This window comes from Sinohyriopsis cumingii, chromosome 2, assembly GCF_028554795.1.
Source record: "Sinohyriopsis cumingii isolate HCF-2022 chromosome 2, ASM2855479v2, whole genome shotgun sequence".
NCBI classification, from domain to species: Eukaryota; Metazoa; Mollusca; class Bivalvia; order Unionida; family Unionidae; genus Sinohyriopsis; species Sinohyriopsis cumingii.
Genome location: NC_142962.1, coordinates 102,433,469 through 102,449,499, shown reverse-complemented (window position 1 = coordinate 102,449,499; position 16,031 = coordinate 102,433,469). Strand labels below are relative to the sequence as shown.

General features: G+C 36.3%; 1 protein-coding gene across 2 annotated transcripts in view; it reads right to left on the bottom strand.

The window, feature by feature from the left end:
• Nucleotides 1-2,512: 2,512 nt before the first annotated feature.
• The window catches only part of LOC149805501 (uncharacterized), a 115,263-nt gene continuing 101,744 nt past the window's right edge, over nucleotides 2,513-16,031 (bottom strand). The window contains exons 6-9 of one of the 2 annotated variants that reach the window (XM_089950099.1): nucleotides 14,737-15,038; nucleotides 13,537-13,902; nucleotides 4,929-5,018; nucleotides 2,513-4,027 (exon numbers count right to left, since the gene is read on the bottom strand). In XM_089950099.1, coding sequence (XP_089806225.1) covers nucleotides 4,950-5,018; nucleotides 13,537-13,902; nucleotides 14,737-15,038 — 737 coding nt within the window. In that variant the 3' untranslated portion in view covers nucleotides 2,513-4,027; nucleotides 4,929-4,949. Of the gene's footprint in view, nucleotides 5,019-13,536; nucleotides 13,903-14,736; nucleotides 15,039-16,031 lie in introns of both variants that reach the window. The other variant, XM_089950098.1, reaches the window with a different exon arrangement.

Here is a 16,031-nt window from a genome sequence, read left to right as displayed (position 1 = left end):
ATTATCCTAGAAAACGAAAAACTGACCACATCTCCTCCTGCTCTGTAACCTCTACTGGCTACCCGTTCGATCCAAAATAAAACAAAATCTGTTCGCTATTTTAGATTTGGTTGACTGGATTCAGTCCAATATACCTATCTGACCTCACCCATGTGTACACCCCATCTAGAAACTTAGCCTCCGCTTTCGATACTAATATTCTCATTGTTCCCAATGTTAAAACAACGTCATACGGACAACGCTCTTTTGCGTACCAGGTTCCAGCTAGAACTGATTGACCATTGAACTTAGATACAAAGACACTGTGATCTCATTCAAGGGTTCTCTCAAAATTCGCCTAGTGGACTGCAAGAACAGAAGTAAAGACTTAATAATATTCACTTCCTTAAATATCGTCAGCATGTTTTTGTTTTTTTAATTTTATGGTGTATGTGTTTTGGTAATCTTGTTGTTGTGTGTGTTTTTATGTTATCTAATATTGTAAATCGCTTAGAGATTCTAAATATAAGCGCTGTACTAGGTCCACGTTATTATTATTATTATTGTTATTATTATTTATTTATTTATTTATTTATTTATTTATTTATTTATTCCTAGATACCTAGAAGGATTTCCTACTGCAAGCCTCAGACTCTTGACGTGCGAAATACTTTAGGGACTTCAAGCTTCATAGTTTGAACAAATCTGGAAGCAATGTGAGAACTTCGGAAATTTCGATTTTATATTTCATTCCATGGAAAACAAAGCTTAAAGTCCGAAGTATACTAAATGACGTCCGAACAACGAATGCTTAAGTCTGAAGTACTGAGTAGGAAGAACGACATAGGAAACCTGAAGTCATGAATTCGAAGAAGCAGATAGAAAGTCCGGATTCTTGAACTCAAAGAATAACACGGGAAGGAGGAAATCTCGAGAAGTTGGAAATCTTGAGTTCGAAAGTATCATTTATGCAGTCCTTAAGTGATTTGATTACAAAAACGTACATTATATAAAGTTAAGGTATGAGGAATGGAAGTCTGTCTTTTCACACTTATGGAAAAAAAAAGAAAAATGCCAGAGCGTAAAATGCCAGAGTGTAAGCAACGATTACATACCTACGCCCTACTATGTATCTTCTCCGATAGTCATTGTGAACATTATCATGGAGAAGATAAATTCAGAGTAAAGTGATCCTGGTTTCTCTTTCAAAACTAAAAGGCTTTTGCGATCTCTTATTTTGGCATCGTAAGTTTTAATCATTTTACCATTTAATCTTTTTACTAATATAACAAATATCGTGCTGACATACTAGGAGTCCAGCCACCTAGTTACCTACACAGCCACCAACCAACCTACCTCTTGTGACAGGGCTTTGACTATTCTTGGACAGCGAGCAGTACGTAGTTCATGCATAAATGATTACTGTGATGAGTCAGTAGAGGTGAAACCTCAAGTGAAAAGCATGCAGTCTGCTGATATCTAATTCCTATGCTCAGCGACATACCCAATTCACAGCTCGTTCATTGAGGGTAATATCATAATGAACAATGTACTGTATAGGCATTATTAGAAAGAGCCTTCTGACAAGGAGTGGATGTATATATACAGATGGGTGCATGCGATCATAAACAACAATACCTAGCATATGTTAGTACAACATGAAATATAGGTCACTGCAACCTTGCGTCCAAGTATCATGTTTCACGATTCGAACATAAACAGCACCCAAGAGAGAGAGAGAGAGAGAGAGAGAGAGAGAGAGAGAGAGTTTTTCAGCTATATCGCAGTGTGATAGTGTATAGTGATGTCATACTGGAGCATGTTGCAGACATGTAGCATGATGTCCCACCCAGTAGGCCGACCAGTCCTAACACTAACCTCTTAATGCTGAGCACCAAGTGAGGCAGCTGTTAGTACCATTTTTATAAGTATCTGGTATGACTCGGCAGGGGTTCGAACCCGTACCTTCCGAATCCGAGGCGGATGGTCTAACCACAATGCCACCTGAAAGGTCCCCCAAAAAGAACTTTACAAACGAAATTTCAACAAAGTCACTGAATCATAATATTTAAGTCAGTGAGGTCTCCCGTTGCGCGCGCGCGTGTGCGTGTGTATGTGTGTGTCTGTGATTTGGATTTTAACGTAGCTTTAACTATGTTTAATTATATCGCTACGATGTCTGCAAAGTGACACCAGTATAAGATGAAATATAGGTCATTAAGTGCATCTGTTGGTACAAGGGTTTAGTAGTAACTGAGACGCATATCATCATCAATTTTATCACCAGTGAATGAAATTTAACACAGTGAAGTGTAAAGCATGGGTCATAATGACCTACTACTAAAATGCGAAAGTAGTGCTCATCAGGATGCATCCCCAAGAATTGTGATTCTAGACAGAAAAGTATGTATGTAGCATGCCAGAAATCTATGTAGTCATGAACTAAATGCACAAATGTAAGATGCTCCAGTGTAAAGGTGAAGTATAGGTAACATTGACCTTCTTTGCATAGGTAATTACCACGAGAAATGAATATAATTATCTAGTTTAATGATTATAACACGAACAGTAAAAACATAAAATTGAACAGTCAGTGAACTTTGAAATATGGGTCACAGTGATCTACTTTTAAAATGAGAGTTTAGTACTAATCAAGTTTCATCACTGATTTCAGGTTTAACATTATTTTAAAGAAAATAGAAAAACCATGTGGTCATGAGCTAAATGCAAAACTTTAAATAAGTCAGTAAAAGGTATATTGTAAGTCAACATGAGTTAATTTTGTTCAAGGGTGTGGTTCTAATAGAGATGCATATAATCATCAACCCAAGTCGGTGAAACATGCAATATGGGGCACAGTGACCAACTTTTGTAACAATGGTGTAGTACTGATTCAGATTTCTCCTCTAAATTGCATGAATCTTGACATAACAGTAAGCATACATGGTGCTAACAACGTATCTGGTTATTAATTAAATTCAAAACTTAACCTAAGCCAGTGAAATGTGAAATGTAGGTCATCATGATCCTCTTTTGGTGTAAGGGTGTGTTACTAATAGAAATGAATATATTCGTCTAGTTTGACGATTCTATCATAGACTGAACTTAAGAAATAAACTTTAAAGACTAAATTTAACGAAAGTATGTGAGTCATGAAATATATGTCACAGTGACATACTTTTAAGATGAAGGTGTAGTACACCAAGTGATTCCAGTTATAGCTGTATTAAACAGCAGAATAAAACACGAATGTAGTCATGGGCTAAATGTAAAATAAAATATACAAATCAGTTTACAATGACTTTCTTTGTGTTAAGGGTGTGGTGTGAACAGAAATGCATGAAATCATCTGGTTTGATGGTTCCATCACATAAAAGAAGCTTGCGAAATAAATTCAAAGCACGATATTGAACAAAAGTTAGTGAAACGCGAATTACAGGTTATAGTGAACTGATTTTGTTATGACAGTGTAGATCGAGAACATTCCCTCCACAATTTTCATGAATCTTGGTATAATAGTATATTCAGCCATGAGCTAAACGCAAAAATTTAACAAAATACTGTAAAATTCGAAATGTAGGTCACAATAACTCTCTTTTGTGGTAAAGATGTCTAATAATAAATATACATATCGTCTAGTTTGATGATTCTAGTATTAACAGAGTACGAGAAATAACAAAACAACTTTAACCAAGGTCGGTGAAGTGTAAAACATAGCTCAAAGTGACCTACTTTTTAATGAGGGTACATCCACTCGCCAGATTTCATGGTTGCAGGTATAGCAATATTAATACAATATGCGAACGACGCGAGATAAATTCAAACTTTAACAAAGAATGTAAACTAATGTACATGTACAAATTAATCCCCATCAGACTCTTCAGGACGTATGTGCTATGAAACCCAGTCCACACCGTTTCCTGTGGCCATTGAAGAAAGAATGGTTGACATTCATTGAGAATCTATATGTGCATAACTATCACCTGTGCAGACGCTGACGCAAATGCCAAAGATAGCATAGCTGATTACCTTTACTTGGTAGAGGTACCTTAATAAAATGAAGAAAAAACGAAGGGTGAGAATTACTGGTAGTTTCAAGACTCAAACGAATAGTACACGCGTAAAACAATGCGATAATAAGCAAGGATAATTAATTTCGTACTTTTCAGCCATTCATACATGTAAATTAAAGCCATTGCTGACTTTAAGTTAACTACAACGTAAAGCTCAAACACTTTTATTTCATATTATGTGCGCAGTGTTAAAAAAAAAACAACATAATTTAGAAGTCAGTTGAGGATACAATATATAAGTTTGTATTCTAATCACTATAAACAACAAAACATTTATTTTAGAGTAATTCAAAATTGTAACTTTTTATGATCAAATGCTGTGTAGGAACATTAAATAAACACAAACAATGAAACGTTTATCTAATTACAAATTCTCCCTGACTATCGATAATCGATTCTAATGTTTTAAAAATCAACAGAAAATGAATACTATATGCAGGCTATATTGAAGCATGGTTTACTTTATTCATTAGGCATGATTGTGTATTCCTAAATCCAAGAATGGTTTACTTCATTCATTAGACATGACTGTGTATTCCTAAATCCATGTACTTTGTGAGAATATTTAGACACATCTGAGAAATTTATCCGTCATAAACATTATATGTCTATGAATTTTCAACACATTAAAAATGCGAGACTCCTTTTTTCTGAAACCACAATTCAATTAACATTCAGCTTAACTTTTAAAAAAAAAAATAACATTCACAAGTAATCAACGATATGGACGGACGGACAGACGGACAGTCCAAAAATGATTGCTATGTGGACCTTCTATTGAAGCGGGATTGACAAAATTAAATCGTCGTTAAAGCTCTTTGATGTACGCCTTATTAAAAAAAGAATAGTAACAGCGTAAAGGCGAATTTGAAGAACCTCTGTACAAGGACCGTTACATCACTCTTCCGTTTGCATCTTGGCCTTTTGTTGTGAGGCCACTTTCTGGAGCAAAGAAAATAGTTCCATCTGAAAGATAAATCGAAACATATTTGTGTTTGTTTATATCATTTAGCAAGTATTACAGTATTTATCTCCATCTATCGATGTTCTCTGTTTTATTTTAAATAATTTAGAAGTTATTGAGGCTGATAATTTTATCTCTTGACACGATAAAGTCTATGTAGACCGAATTTTGTCGGCAACTGAAAACAAAGATATTTAAAGTTTAAAACTTGTGTAAAGTAGATATGGGTCGATATATATCGCTTATTCGACCAGCGCCCGGGAGGAAGTTGCACATGTTTGGTATATATATGGCATATGTATATAAATATTTATATTACCCTAACAGCCATGTATGAGTAATTAGAACTGGAGCTGTCTTTAGCTGGAAGAAAACCGATAGAATTTAATCAATTTATGAATGTCTCTTGGAGGCACATGAGAGCAATATCAGAAGGAGTGAGAATTTGTTGCATCATAAAGAAGCTCAATCAATAATGTTCTGAGGGCAATATCCAAAAACTTGTGGCTTTTATCTGGTCTTGTAATCGCTGCTTGTATTATACAGCAAATATTGTATCTTTCGCCCATTGCGTCGAGGAGTGGTAGAAACATAGATGTGTATTGTCTTTCATTACTGTTACAACTAAATGTTTCACATTTTCTTAAAATCCACTAGGTTTGCTTGGTTTCAACACCACTTTGGTTGGTCTTATTCGTGTATATAAATACACATAGAATCAGGCATTTTTCCACGCACAAAGTGAAAATTCTATGAATTTCAACCTATCTCTAAATTGTTCAGAAGCGATCATTGTAAACGTGAGACGAGCTTCCTAGTACAGCGAAATGTGATCTTATACAGGTGTTATGTACATACCATTGTTTATTTTTGTGTAGCTCGAGTTTGATTGAACTAAGAACATGCCACACTATTCATGGTCTGGTCGCTCAATGGAAACGGTGCTGTTTTTGTTACAGGTTTAATGTCCTTTTAAAGAATATGACAGGCTTTGCATGACAACCAGTATATTGGGTGGAGGAAGAACTAGGAAAAATCCCAGGATGAACCACAGACCCACGGGACTCTACTGACAAGCTTTCATTCCCACGTCGGTCGAGCCCGAGACTCGAACACACGTGGGCAGAGGTGAGATGTCAGTGATCTGTTAAGGCGAACGTCTAAGACCACCAGGCCACACGGGACTCAGACTACTCAGCCACACGGGGACCCAGACTACTCGGCCACTTGTGGACTTATACTCAGCCACTCGGGGACTCGGGCTACTCAGACACTCGGGGACTCAGGCTACTCAGCCACACGGGGACCCAGACTACTCGGCCATTTGGGGACTTAGACTACTCAGCCACTCGGGGACTCGGGCTACTCAGACACTCGGGGACTCAGGCTACTTAGCCACTCGGGGCGCCTCAATTTCATGGGCTGTAGCAGCATGCACGCTGTATCACTGATACACCACGATACGTATACATTTTTCATTAAAGAAAATGAAACTTGCTAAATTTCCTTTTAATTAAAAGCTTATACAACGAGTGGTATATCAAATATACAGCGTATATGCTATACATATATCTGATTTATATCAAATACAAATACTCATATTTGCATTTCCAATGGAGTTAAGATTGACTATAGGAAACCAGGGACGCCATTTCAACTTTTTTCTTGGGGGGGGGGGGGGCAAAACTTGATTGGGGGAACTTGACTTGGGGTGGGGGGGGGGTGGGGGGAAACTTGACGGGTTTGTTAATTTTCGTATATGGGCTACAGCAATTTTACAGCACATGCAAATTCGGGGTGGGGGTGGGGGAATGCTGGTGATTCTAGTATGAACAGAGTACGAGAAATAACAAAACAACTTTAACCAAAGTCGGTGACTGGGGGGGGGGGCGAACTCACGACCTCCCGCTTCCGAGGCAGACGCTCTAACCAACAGGCCACCGGAGCGGTCGTGAGAGAGAGAGAGAGACTGACAGGCAGACAGAGAAAGAGAGAGATGGTGAGTCTTACCATAAGATTAGTTTGTTAAGTCTGCTGCCTGAACAACCAACATAGTGGGGGGGGGGATTACATAGATTACGGTATGTGTTCCTCCTGACCAAAAAATTTATTGCACGGTCTCGACAGACTAGTGCAGCTTTGTATCACTGGTATTGTGAAAATTTCAAAGTTCAAGAGTTATTTGTTGAAATAAACCCTTGTTCGGCCATCAGTGGCACACAACATAAACCCTTCTTCAGCGATCAATGGCACACAAAATAAACCCTTGTTCAGTGATAATGGCACACAAAATAAACATTTCGCCTACGAACAAACATAGATTTTATTGAAGAAACTTGCTAGTTATAGTTTTTGTTGCTTCTTTTTTGAATCTGAACTTTTGTTACTATCATGGACCTTTTAAAAGGGATATGTAAACACAACGTCGTCATACCTAATACCGTTCCTGAAGATCTATACTTGTGTTTCAGGATTATTTTCAGTGACGTGTAAACATGTGTTGCCATATAAACACATACAAATAAACGTCTGAACACAATGATTTGCTCTTTTTTTAATTTAAGAATTGTATATTTTCCTCATCATGAAGCCCCAACCAATTTTGTGCACTTCGCGCATTTTCGCATGTCTGACATTAGACTGCGGGCAAATAGTCAATGTGCTCCTTACATTCCCTCTGTTGATTTTATTGAAAAATTCACGGTTATTTTGTTGACGTCAGCACCTGACGATTTATATATAACGTAATGTTTAAAACAGCTATCAATTTAAAATCTCCAACAACAACAAAAAATCTCCAAATCAATGCACATATAATCATTCCACAACTATATTTTGATAGGAACTTGAGACTAGCCAGAATGCCCTATGCTCATATTTATTGTGGTTGTGATACATTTAACGTCATAATTATCTAACTGATGAAATAAAAACACAAATAATTTGCTCTGAGACAGAGATTAAACTATTCTAATTCTAAAATAGTTCCTTTATGAGTATTTTGTCGATAAATCTGCATTGCAGATCATATTTTCGATGTCTAGCCAAAATGTGTGAATCAAACACCACTTGTGTCTGGCTTGAAGTTGATATTTCCTCTATTTCCAAGAACCTCAAGACAGCAGTAGTGTTCAGCTGAAGGTTTGTTAAATGCGCAAATGCAACAGAATTATCCCTGTCTTTGTAACCAAGCATTATTACGTGAGATTATCCCGAGTATGTTTTGAAGGTCCTTTTCACGAAACTAAGCCTTGCCACATAATACTGTATATTATGACGTCTGCACCCAGTAACTGTGTAATTCCTCGGTTTGACAAATATCTTCCCAACACCGAAACAAATAATCACTAAATTTTAGCAAAGGTATAAACACAGACGTAAATACAAATTGAACATACCCTAGGTTTGTTACAGTACTATATAAATAGAACATGCCCTAGGTTTGTTACAGTACTATATAAATAGAACATGCCCTAGGTTTGTTACAGTACTACATAAATAGAACATACCCTAGGTTTGTTACAGTACTATATAAATAGAACATGCCCTAGGTTTGTTACAGTACTACATAAATAGAACATATCCTACGTTTGTTACAGTACTATATAAATAGAACATATCCTAGGTTTGTTACAGTACTATATAAATAGAACATATCCTAGGTTTGTTACAGTACTATGAAGAAATAGAAGAAGATGCTAGAAGCGTATATGTCACCCACAACAACTTTTTACTTTTAAGATTAAAATCTTCTCCACATAAAATGAATGCTTGTGATTATTTAAAACGAGAAGACTAAGTGACATTTAATACGGTTTCCTAATAGTGAGAGGAATATTTATGTGAGGTCCGTGTAGTTCAGAGGATTGCAGATGGGTAAAAATTTTAATACGTAATTTATAAAACAATTTGAATAATTTCCAGAATCTGTAAGGTTTGAGAGCAAAAGGTAAACTTTATTGAACGAGTTTCATAAATTTAAATATTAAATCACTGATTGATTGAGACACATTTTTACAAATTGGTTTTTATTTTGAATGGAAAAATTCAAGATAGAAAAAAGAGCAAGTAAATTTTCGGCCTCTTATTTAATTGTTGCTCGGATACAGCACATTTCAACATTTCCAGAGGAGAATTGAAGCAATGTTACACAGTTCGATAACCAGTAACATTTAGAAGCAGATTTTCTTCTGCAAATTACAATTCAATTCGCAATTTTTCTTCTAATCAATAGAATATCTGATAAAAACGACAACAATTTTGATACTTGGTCTGCAACGGAAATTCCCGCGTGAAGTCACGTGGTTCATCGGTTCCTGTTAGCTGGAGTAGACGAGGTGCCATATACATGGATTTGGATGAGACTGTTACAGGGTTTCTGTCAAAAGGTGTAGATTACACCATGGACATTCACAACATAAGCAGTATTGCATATGGCAGAAGAAATAGCATTCCATTTGTTGGATGGGGGGGGGGCTGAATAAATTATTACTGGGTGCAGAAACTGTGCAAAATCTAGAAGTACTATTTGCAGAGAATATCTTATATATGCCAGTACTGATTTGCCAGATTGAATGTTTTTGTAAGTGGATGCTTACATTATTTTATTTATAAGAATGTTGTGGTTAAAAAAAAAAAAAAACATTTTACAACTAGAGAGGCCAGCTTCTGAAAACATTCATTGAATTAGAGAGGTAAATTGGTTAGTCTTAAGATTTACATTTAAACCATTTATATTCTAGGTGTGAGGTGCAAGATCCATACCCTGAGATAATAGCCATGTAAAGGAGACTGTATACCAGTAGGCTACCATGCGTATCTCTTCATACACTCAGGACAGCGTAATACATTTCTTGGTTTTCTCACATTTTTAGTTTAATCAAGCGAACATCCAATGGGTTTATTTATGTAACAGTTTTAGTCTTGCATTAGTAACTAATACTATGTGTTTTTATTACAGTCCACCGTTGTTTTCTGTTGTTGTTTTGTTGCTGTTGTCGTTTTTCCCAACGTCCATTCGACTACCGATTGGAATGACGGCCGCCACACTGTTATTAGTAATAATAAAATAAAGTGGTTCCAGAAGGCAGCCAATCAATAATGAGAATACTAAAAGATTTCATGGGCTTTTTTGAACCAATCAGACTCATATTAACAAGTTGACATAGGAAAAATAATAAACCCCGAACACTGTATGTAAAGAGTACCAACTATGCGATACAAATATAATAGCATGTCAGATTACTTCTTAAGAAATAATATCCTACACGTTCACATTCACAAATGTCGTTCGCATATTGAACGCCACAGAAAACGTGTTACGTTCGGTGACGCAATGTTGTGCATCACGCCAACTTGAGTAATATGAACGCATTTCTACTGACTAAAGGTAACATTCTGCACTGCTCAGACGTTTCCAAGTAAAGTTTCAGGTTATCAGTCGTACTCATCTTGGGAACTGAAGGGCCACTTAGCAGATGTGTTGGTGGTTACTTATAATGACAGGACCAGGCCGTTCCAGTTCAACGTGATGGTCATTTTTCATGCATCATTCTGAAGTTCTATTGGTATGTTAGCATACGATGTTCAATACCTTCCCAAAAGTACAATCTATTCAACTGTTATTAAACGGTGTTCAGTGCATTCTTTGCAAAATGGATTCCGTACCGCGGGAATTCAGACCAAATGTCTTATTTCATAAAGCATTATGCTTGAGGTAACTCAGAACAGTATAACTATTTCATAGCTAATAAATCAGAAATTACACAAGTCTTTGTCAAGGTTTACAAAGTTGCTCATTTTGCCTGACCTGGAATTTAACAGCCCTAATATTCGAATACATTTGAATGTTTCTGTTGAACTATGTGATAGACCAATTGTGTTCATTCATACTAGATGCCTAAAATAATTTCAAACACGCGCACACAAATGTATTATTTATTCATCACCAAAAAATAATCTCTTCTGGCATTCGGAGTGGTTGTGAGGGGCAAATTTGTGTATAGATCACCATGTATAAAACCTTACCTGACTGTCTTACCATCTGCCTAGGATGAATATGTCTGCGGCACAGTATGAAACGTTTACTAGAAATCCGCCAGTTCTGGAGCAATCCAAGAACTCCATACCTTTAGTTCTAGCACTTCAAGAGACTGTTTTTTCTGACTCCTGCCTAATATACATGATCAGCTTAAAAGAGTTGTAATCCCCTAATTTACTGATATTGTTTATAGTGTTACCCATCGTGTGCATGCATAAGCTTCAGTACGTAGCGATTTATCTACATCATTTTTAAATGAAGTTTGAAAATTGGCATTGTTATGGCACTTGTGTGTACTAATGACGGACAACGAGCTACAGAATCCAATATAATATCCTTGGATGACTTAATCAGAAATTTTCTAATGACTGGAGACAAAGTATACTCCTGTGATTTTTAATTAAAGAACACGTCAACCCTGTTTATCATAGAATTTTTCAAGCAGAAAATAAATAGGAGAGTTCAGTATTCATCCTAATAGGTAAAGGAGTACAAACGAAATGATTTAAAACAATAACATATAAAAAGAAAGATAAGATTTAATTGGTTATTCAAAAAATTAATTGGGATGAGAGATAAACCATGGACAACACATTTAAAAACTGCAATAGGAATATACAGGAACTTGCTTAGCGAAAGGAATATTTTTTTGAACAATTGCAACGTCTAGATTGATATCGGAGAAATTTCTGTACATGACTCAAAATGCAAGGTGTGAAATTCCAACTTTGCAATAATGTTATTTACAGGAAGTCCCCAATATATTTGTTTTAATGTGAGCAATATTTCATTCAACATTTTAGTTTACATTCAGGTAAGCAAAATATATAAATACTCTGTATTAATACTCCATACAAGTATGAGGCCTACTTCTGTACTGTTGCAATGTAGCAAACAACTTCCAACTGCTTTGTCCATTACTCTTCGAACATATGTTACGGACAGAACGGAAATGTTCTGAACTAACGACTCGTGGTTCCTTCAGCATATATCGAGTTCTTGCCTTAGATTTGCAATTGGAGAGGCTTTGATTCAACTTGTATAACGCTCTCAGCGAGGAAAGAAAGACATTCGAGAGTCTTGCAGCACGGACGAAACGTAGTGGCCAATCAACACCCGTGTGACCTACTTAACAATGCATATATATGAAACATATCTATCCTTAGAACACATGCCCTGGGACAACTCTAGTTTCAAGTTAGAGTGAGCCATACTGTCCCGAAAGAATTTCCTGGAATTCATGATAAGATGGTTTATTCTTTTTATCTGTCAGGTGTCCTTAAGCAATAAAATTCTCAAACTGAGCTCTGTGACCGCCATATTTAAATTAAAATCGACACTATTTTCATTAATGATAAAATAAATACCATTAAAAGACTTTTGATGAAATACAAGTGTCATGTGGCAGCTAGCTGATGTATGCCGAGCACCATTTTCATTTCGTAACAAATAGGAATTATTAGGTGTGTCTCGAAGAAACTCCTACGACCATCAGTTCTGGAGGACTAACGTTAGCAATATTTTCAAAAATGGCCGCCATGCTAACCATATTGGATGTCAGATCGCTATCATTTGAATACATAGCCAAATAGACCAAGCAAACACCATAAGAAGTAATGTTTTAAAACCCCAACCTTGATTTCCCTTTCTATTTAGGATGAATAGCAACAAGAAGGTGAGATCGGTACCGTTTTCATTCAGAATTAACAAGATATCATAGCTAATCTTATGGTGATACTCCATGCTGATATGACTACGCATTTATGAGGAATAGCAATAACACGTTTTATTCAATATGGCTTCTATAGTCGCCATAGATCGCCACCATTTGATTTAGTAAGAGCAAAACAACAAATATGTCATTTTAGTAACATGTATCACATGTTCGATTGCCAATAAATATTGGCTGCATAGGCACCTTGACCCCATAAAATTATCCCCATATTAAACGTAGAGATATTTTAAACAGGATTACCGCATGACCCCATAGAACAATGTAAGCCAATTTCCCGTATGACCCCCAACATTCTCAACTGTCGTGAATAGTTTAAGCTCCGCGCGGGGTCGCATGGCTATATATAATGTACTACTAGCGTACAAGTCTAATCCAACCGTAAACTGCACAGACCGAGATCTGCAGTTTTGCTGAAAGTAATCAATAGAACAAGCAATATAGACCCTGATCTGCATTATGCGAAGGCTGTTCAGGGTCCAAATTGTTTGCAGTTTGACTCGAACTATTAGCAAATATAGCCGTACGTGTCTTAAACTGAGAGTTTAAAAAGGTATTCACTTTACATTTCAAGCATATATAAACTGGGTGCCTCGGGGAAAGGGGAGTGGTATAAAGCGCTCGCCTTTACAGATCACTGTTATCTCACCTTTATCGATGGTTCCTGCTGTCTTCAAATCGTTTGACACTTTATTCCACAGATATTTTCCAATAGTAAAACAGTTCTTTATCATAAAGTAATACCTACTTCGGCTTTGTCGTCAAGACCGTTCAGTGAAGCTGCTTTGTTCTCAAGGTTCTCAGAAGACGAAACCTCGTTTGTTGCTACTTGCTTGTCCCTGGACACTGATTCATCTATACCCAGTTTCACAGAAGTGTCAAGAATATGCCCTTGCTTCCCCGTCTTAGCATACGTACTATCGGCTGTTTCTGGTTTGATAGACTGACCCGAATATTTCTCCCGCGTTTCGTCGATCTCTGATGGAATATCTTTTGCATGTGGAGCTGGCTGTATTCTTTCTGTCTGTCTATTAATTTTGTTCGAAAAATAGGAGGCTGGGAAAAATGGTAGCGGGTTGATGTAGGGCAATTTATATCTGACAATATTCTTTGCCTGCCAAAGGATAAACATATATATATTATACATGCGCTTGAGAGTAAAGTGAAAAAAGGCAACAAGAAAAGCAGGAGTCGCAAATAAGTTAACATCGTACAATCACATGCTAAGATCTAATTCAAATATAGAATGCATTGCGACCGCTCCTGTGGCCTAGTGGTTAAAGAGTCCGCCTCTGATACGGGAAGTCGCTGGTTCGAAGTACGGCCAAGTCATACCAAAGACACAAAAATGGTACAAACAGCTGCTTTGCTAAACGCTTAGCTTTAAGAGGTTAGTTTTAGGACTGGTCGGTCTGGTGTCAGGATAGTGTGACTGGGTGGGACATAATGCTACATGTTGGCGGCATGATGCCCCAGTGCTAGATATCACTATAAATTACCACACTGCATACATCGTACATCATCACGGAAAAATTGTTAAAGCTACGTTAAAAATCCAAATCACACACACACACACAGAGAATGCAATTTAGTTTCAATTTGTACATCTTCTGAACAATGTGGCGAATGTAATTAAAAGGATTAAACGCCAGCAGTGTCCTTGCACCTCTCTCTCTCTCTCTTCTCTCTCTGTCTCTTATATTTTTCACATTTGCCTGCCTTCATATCCTTGTAAAAGAATAAATATGATGAATCATCACCATTACCCTATATTCGGATAACTGTAACATTCATTGTGAAATAAAACTATTTTCTCTTATTACGTGATTGTTAATATCAACCGACATAAGATAGCAACATTTAATGTGTCAATCAACCAGACGGTAATAATTACATAACTCCGAAAATACTGATAAAATTTCCATCTGAATTTGAGAAAGGAAATTACCTCTGTATTAGCTTCACTCTTAACAGAATTATCTACTCCTTGATCAGGGTCCTCATTCGTCTGCATATTATACGAGTCATTGCTCTTCACATCGTCATTCTCTCCAGCTACCTCGTGTTCTGAAAACGTCTTCTGTTTCCTTTCATAGTCAAACATATGGTCTTCTTGGCCACCCTCCTTAGGTAATAGGTGCAGAAGAGGTATATCTGGAACAGTAGTCTCAACGGAGTGGTCGTTCTTTGTATCAGTAGCTCCATCTACACGTTCAAGACCATTTAACACCGGGGACGCCGACTCTGACACTGTAATATATATATATATATATATATATATATATATATATATATATATATATATATATATATATATATATATATATATATATATATATATGCATGTGTGTGTATGTTGTTACGTGTTTAGTTTCTAGTAAACAGTAACAAAAGAGTTAAAATAACAAGATTTGAAAATATGAACAAATATTTTATTTTCATGACATTTTAGAAAACGCTTGCCGATTTCACTAAAGATTTCAAAAGCTAGAGACAATCAAATTTCAAATTACAAAGTTTTCTGAAATATTTTAGCCAAAATTGAAATATCCCGGACAAGACCCCAACTTCTTTTGTTACCTGTCTAGGCGCTAATAAACAGTAACAAAAGAAAGAGTGAAAACAATAAACTTTGAAAAAATTAACAAATAATTTATTTCCCTAAAGAAGAAAAACCAATATAAAAATGAAATAATAAGAACTTTTGGTTTTAAGAATCACATTTGAAAAATAATTCAAGAATAATCCACGAATTAAATTTTAGAAGTCCTAGTAATGATATGTTCCAATGAATTCAGGTTCTCGTCACGACGAAAAATTCCAAACTGGAAGGCGATGACGTATACTGTATTCAGTGTAGAGCTGATGTGTACAGTCCTTTGTGAACCATAAAAATAATATTCCGGTGTTTGAATTCCGAGTAAAATTTAAATAAATATCTTTGTCCAAGAATTCTATATGAGCACTCATATATTTCCAGGAAAAATAATTATCCTTTAGAAACCAAAAAAAATCTGAAGAAAAAAAAACAACTCCAAACTGGTCACAAGCACACTTTCCAGCGTAGAGAAAAATCCCCAACTGAGAAATATCTCTATAAACAAAGGTTATACAGTAACTTGACACGCAAAACAGATCCCCGAATGAGGGTCAACTCTCCAGAATTTTCGAGAAGCATTTACGTCTAAAAGCACGTAGTCCCATTATGACCCTGACAGAAACCAATCATTTTACTCAAAGAAT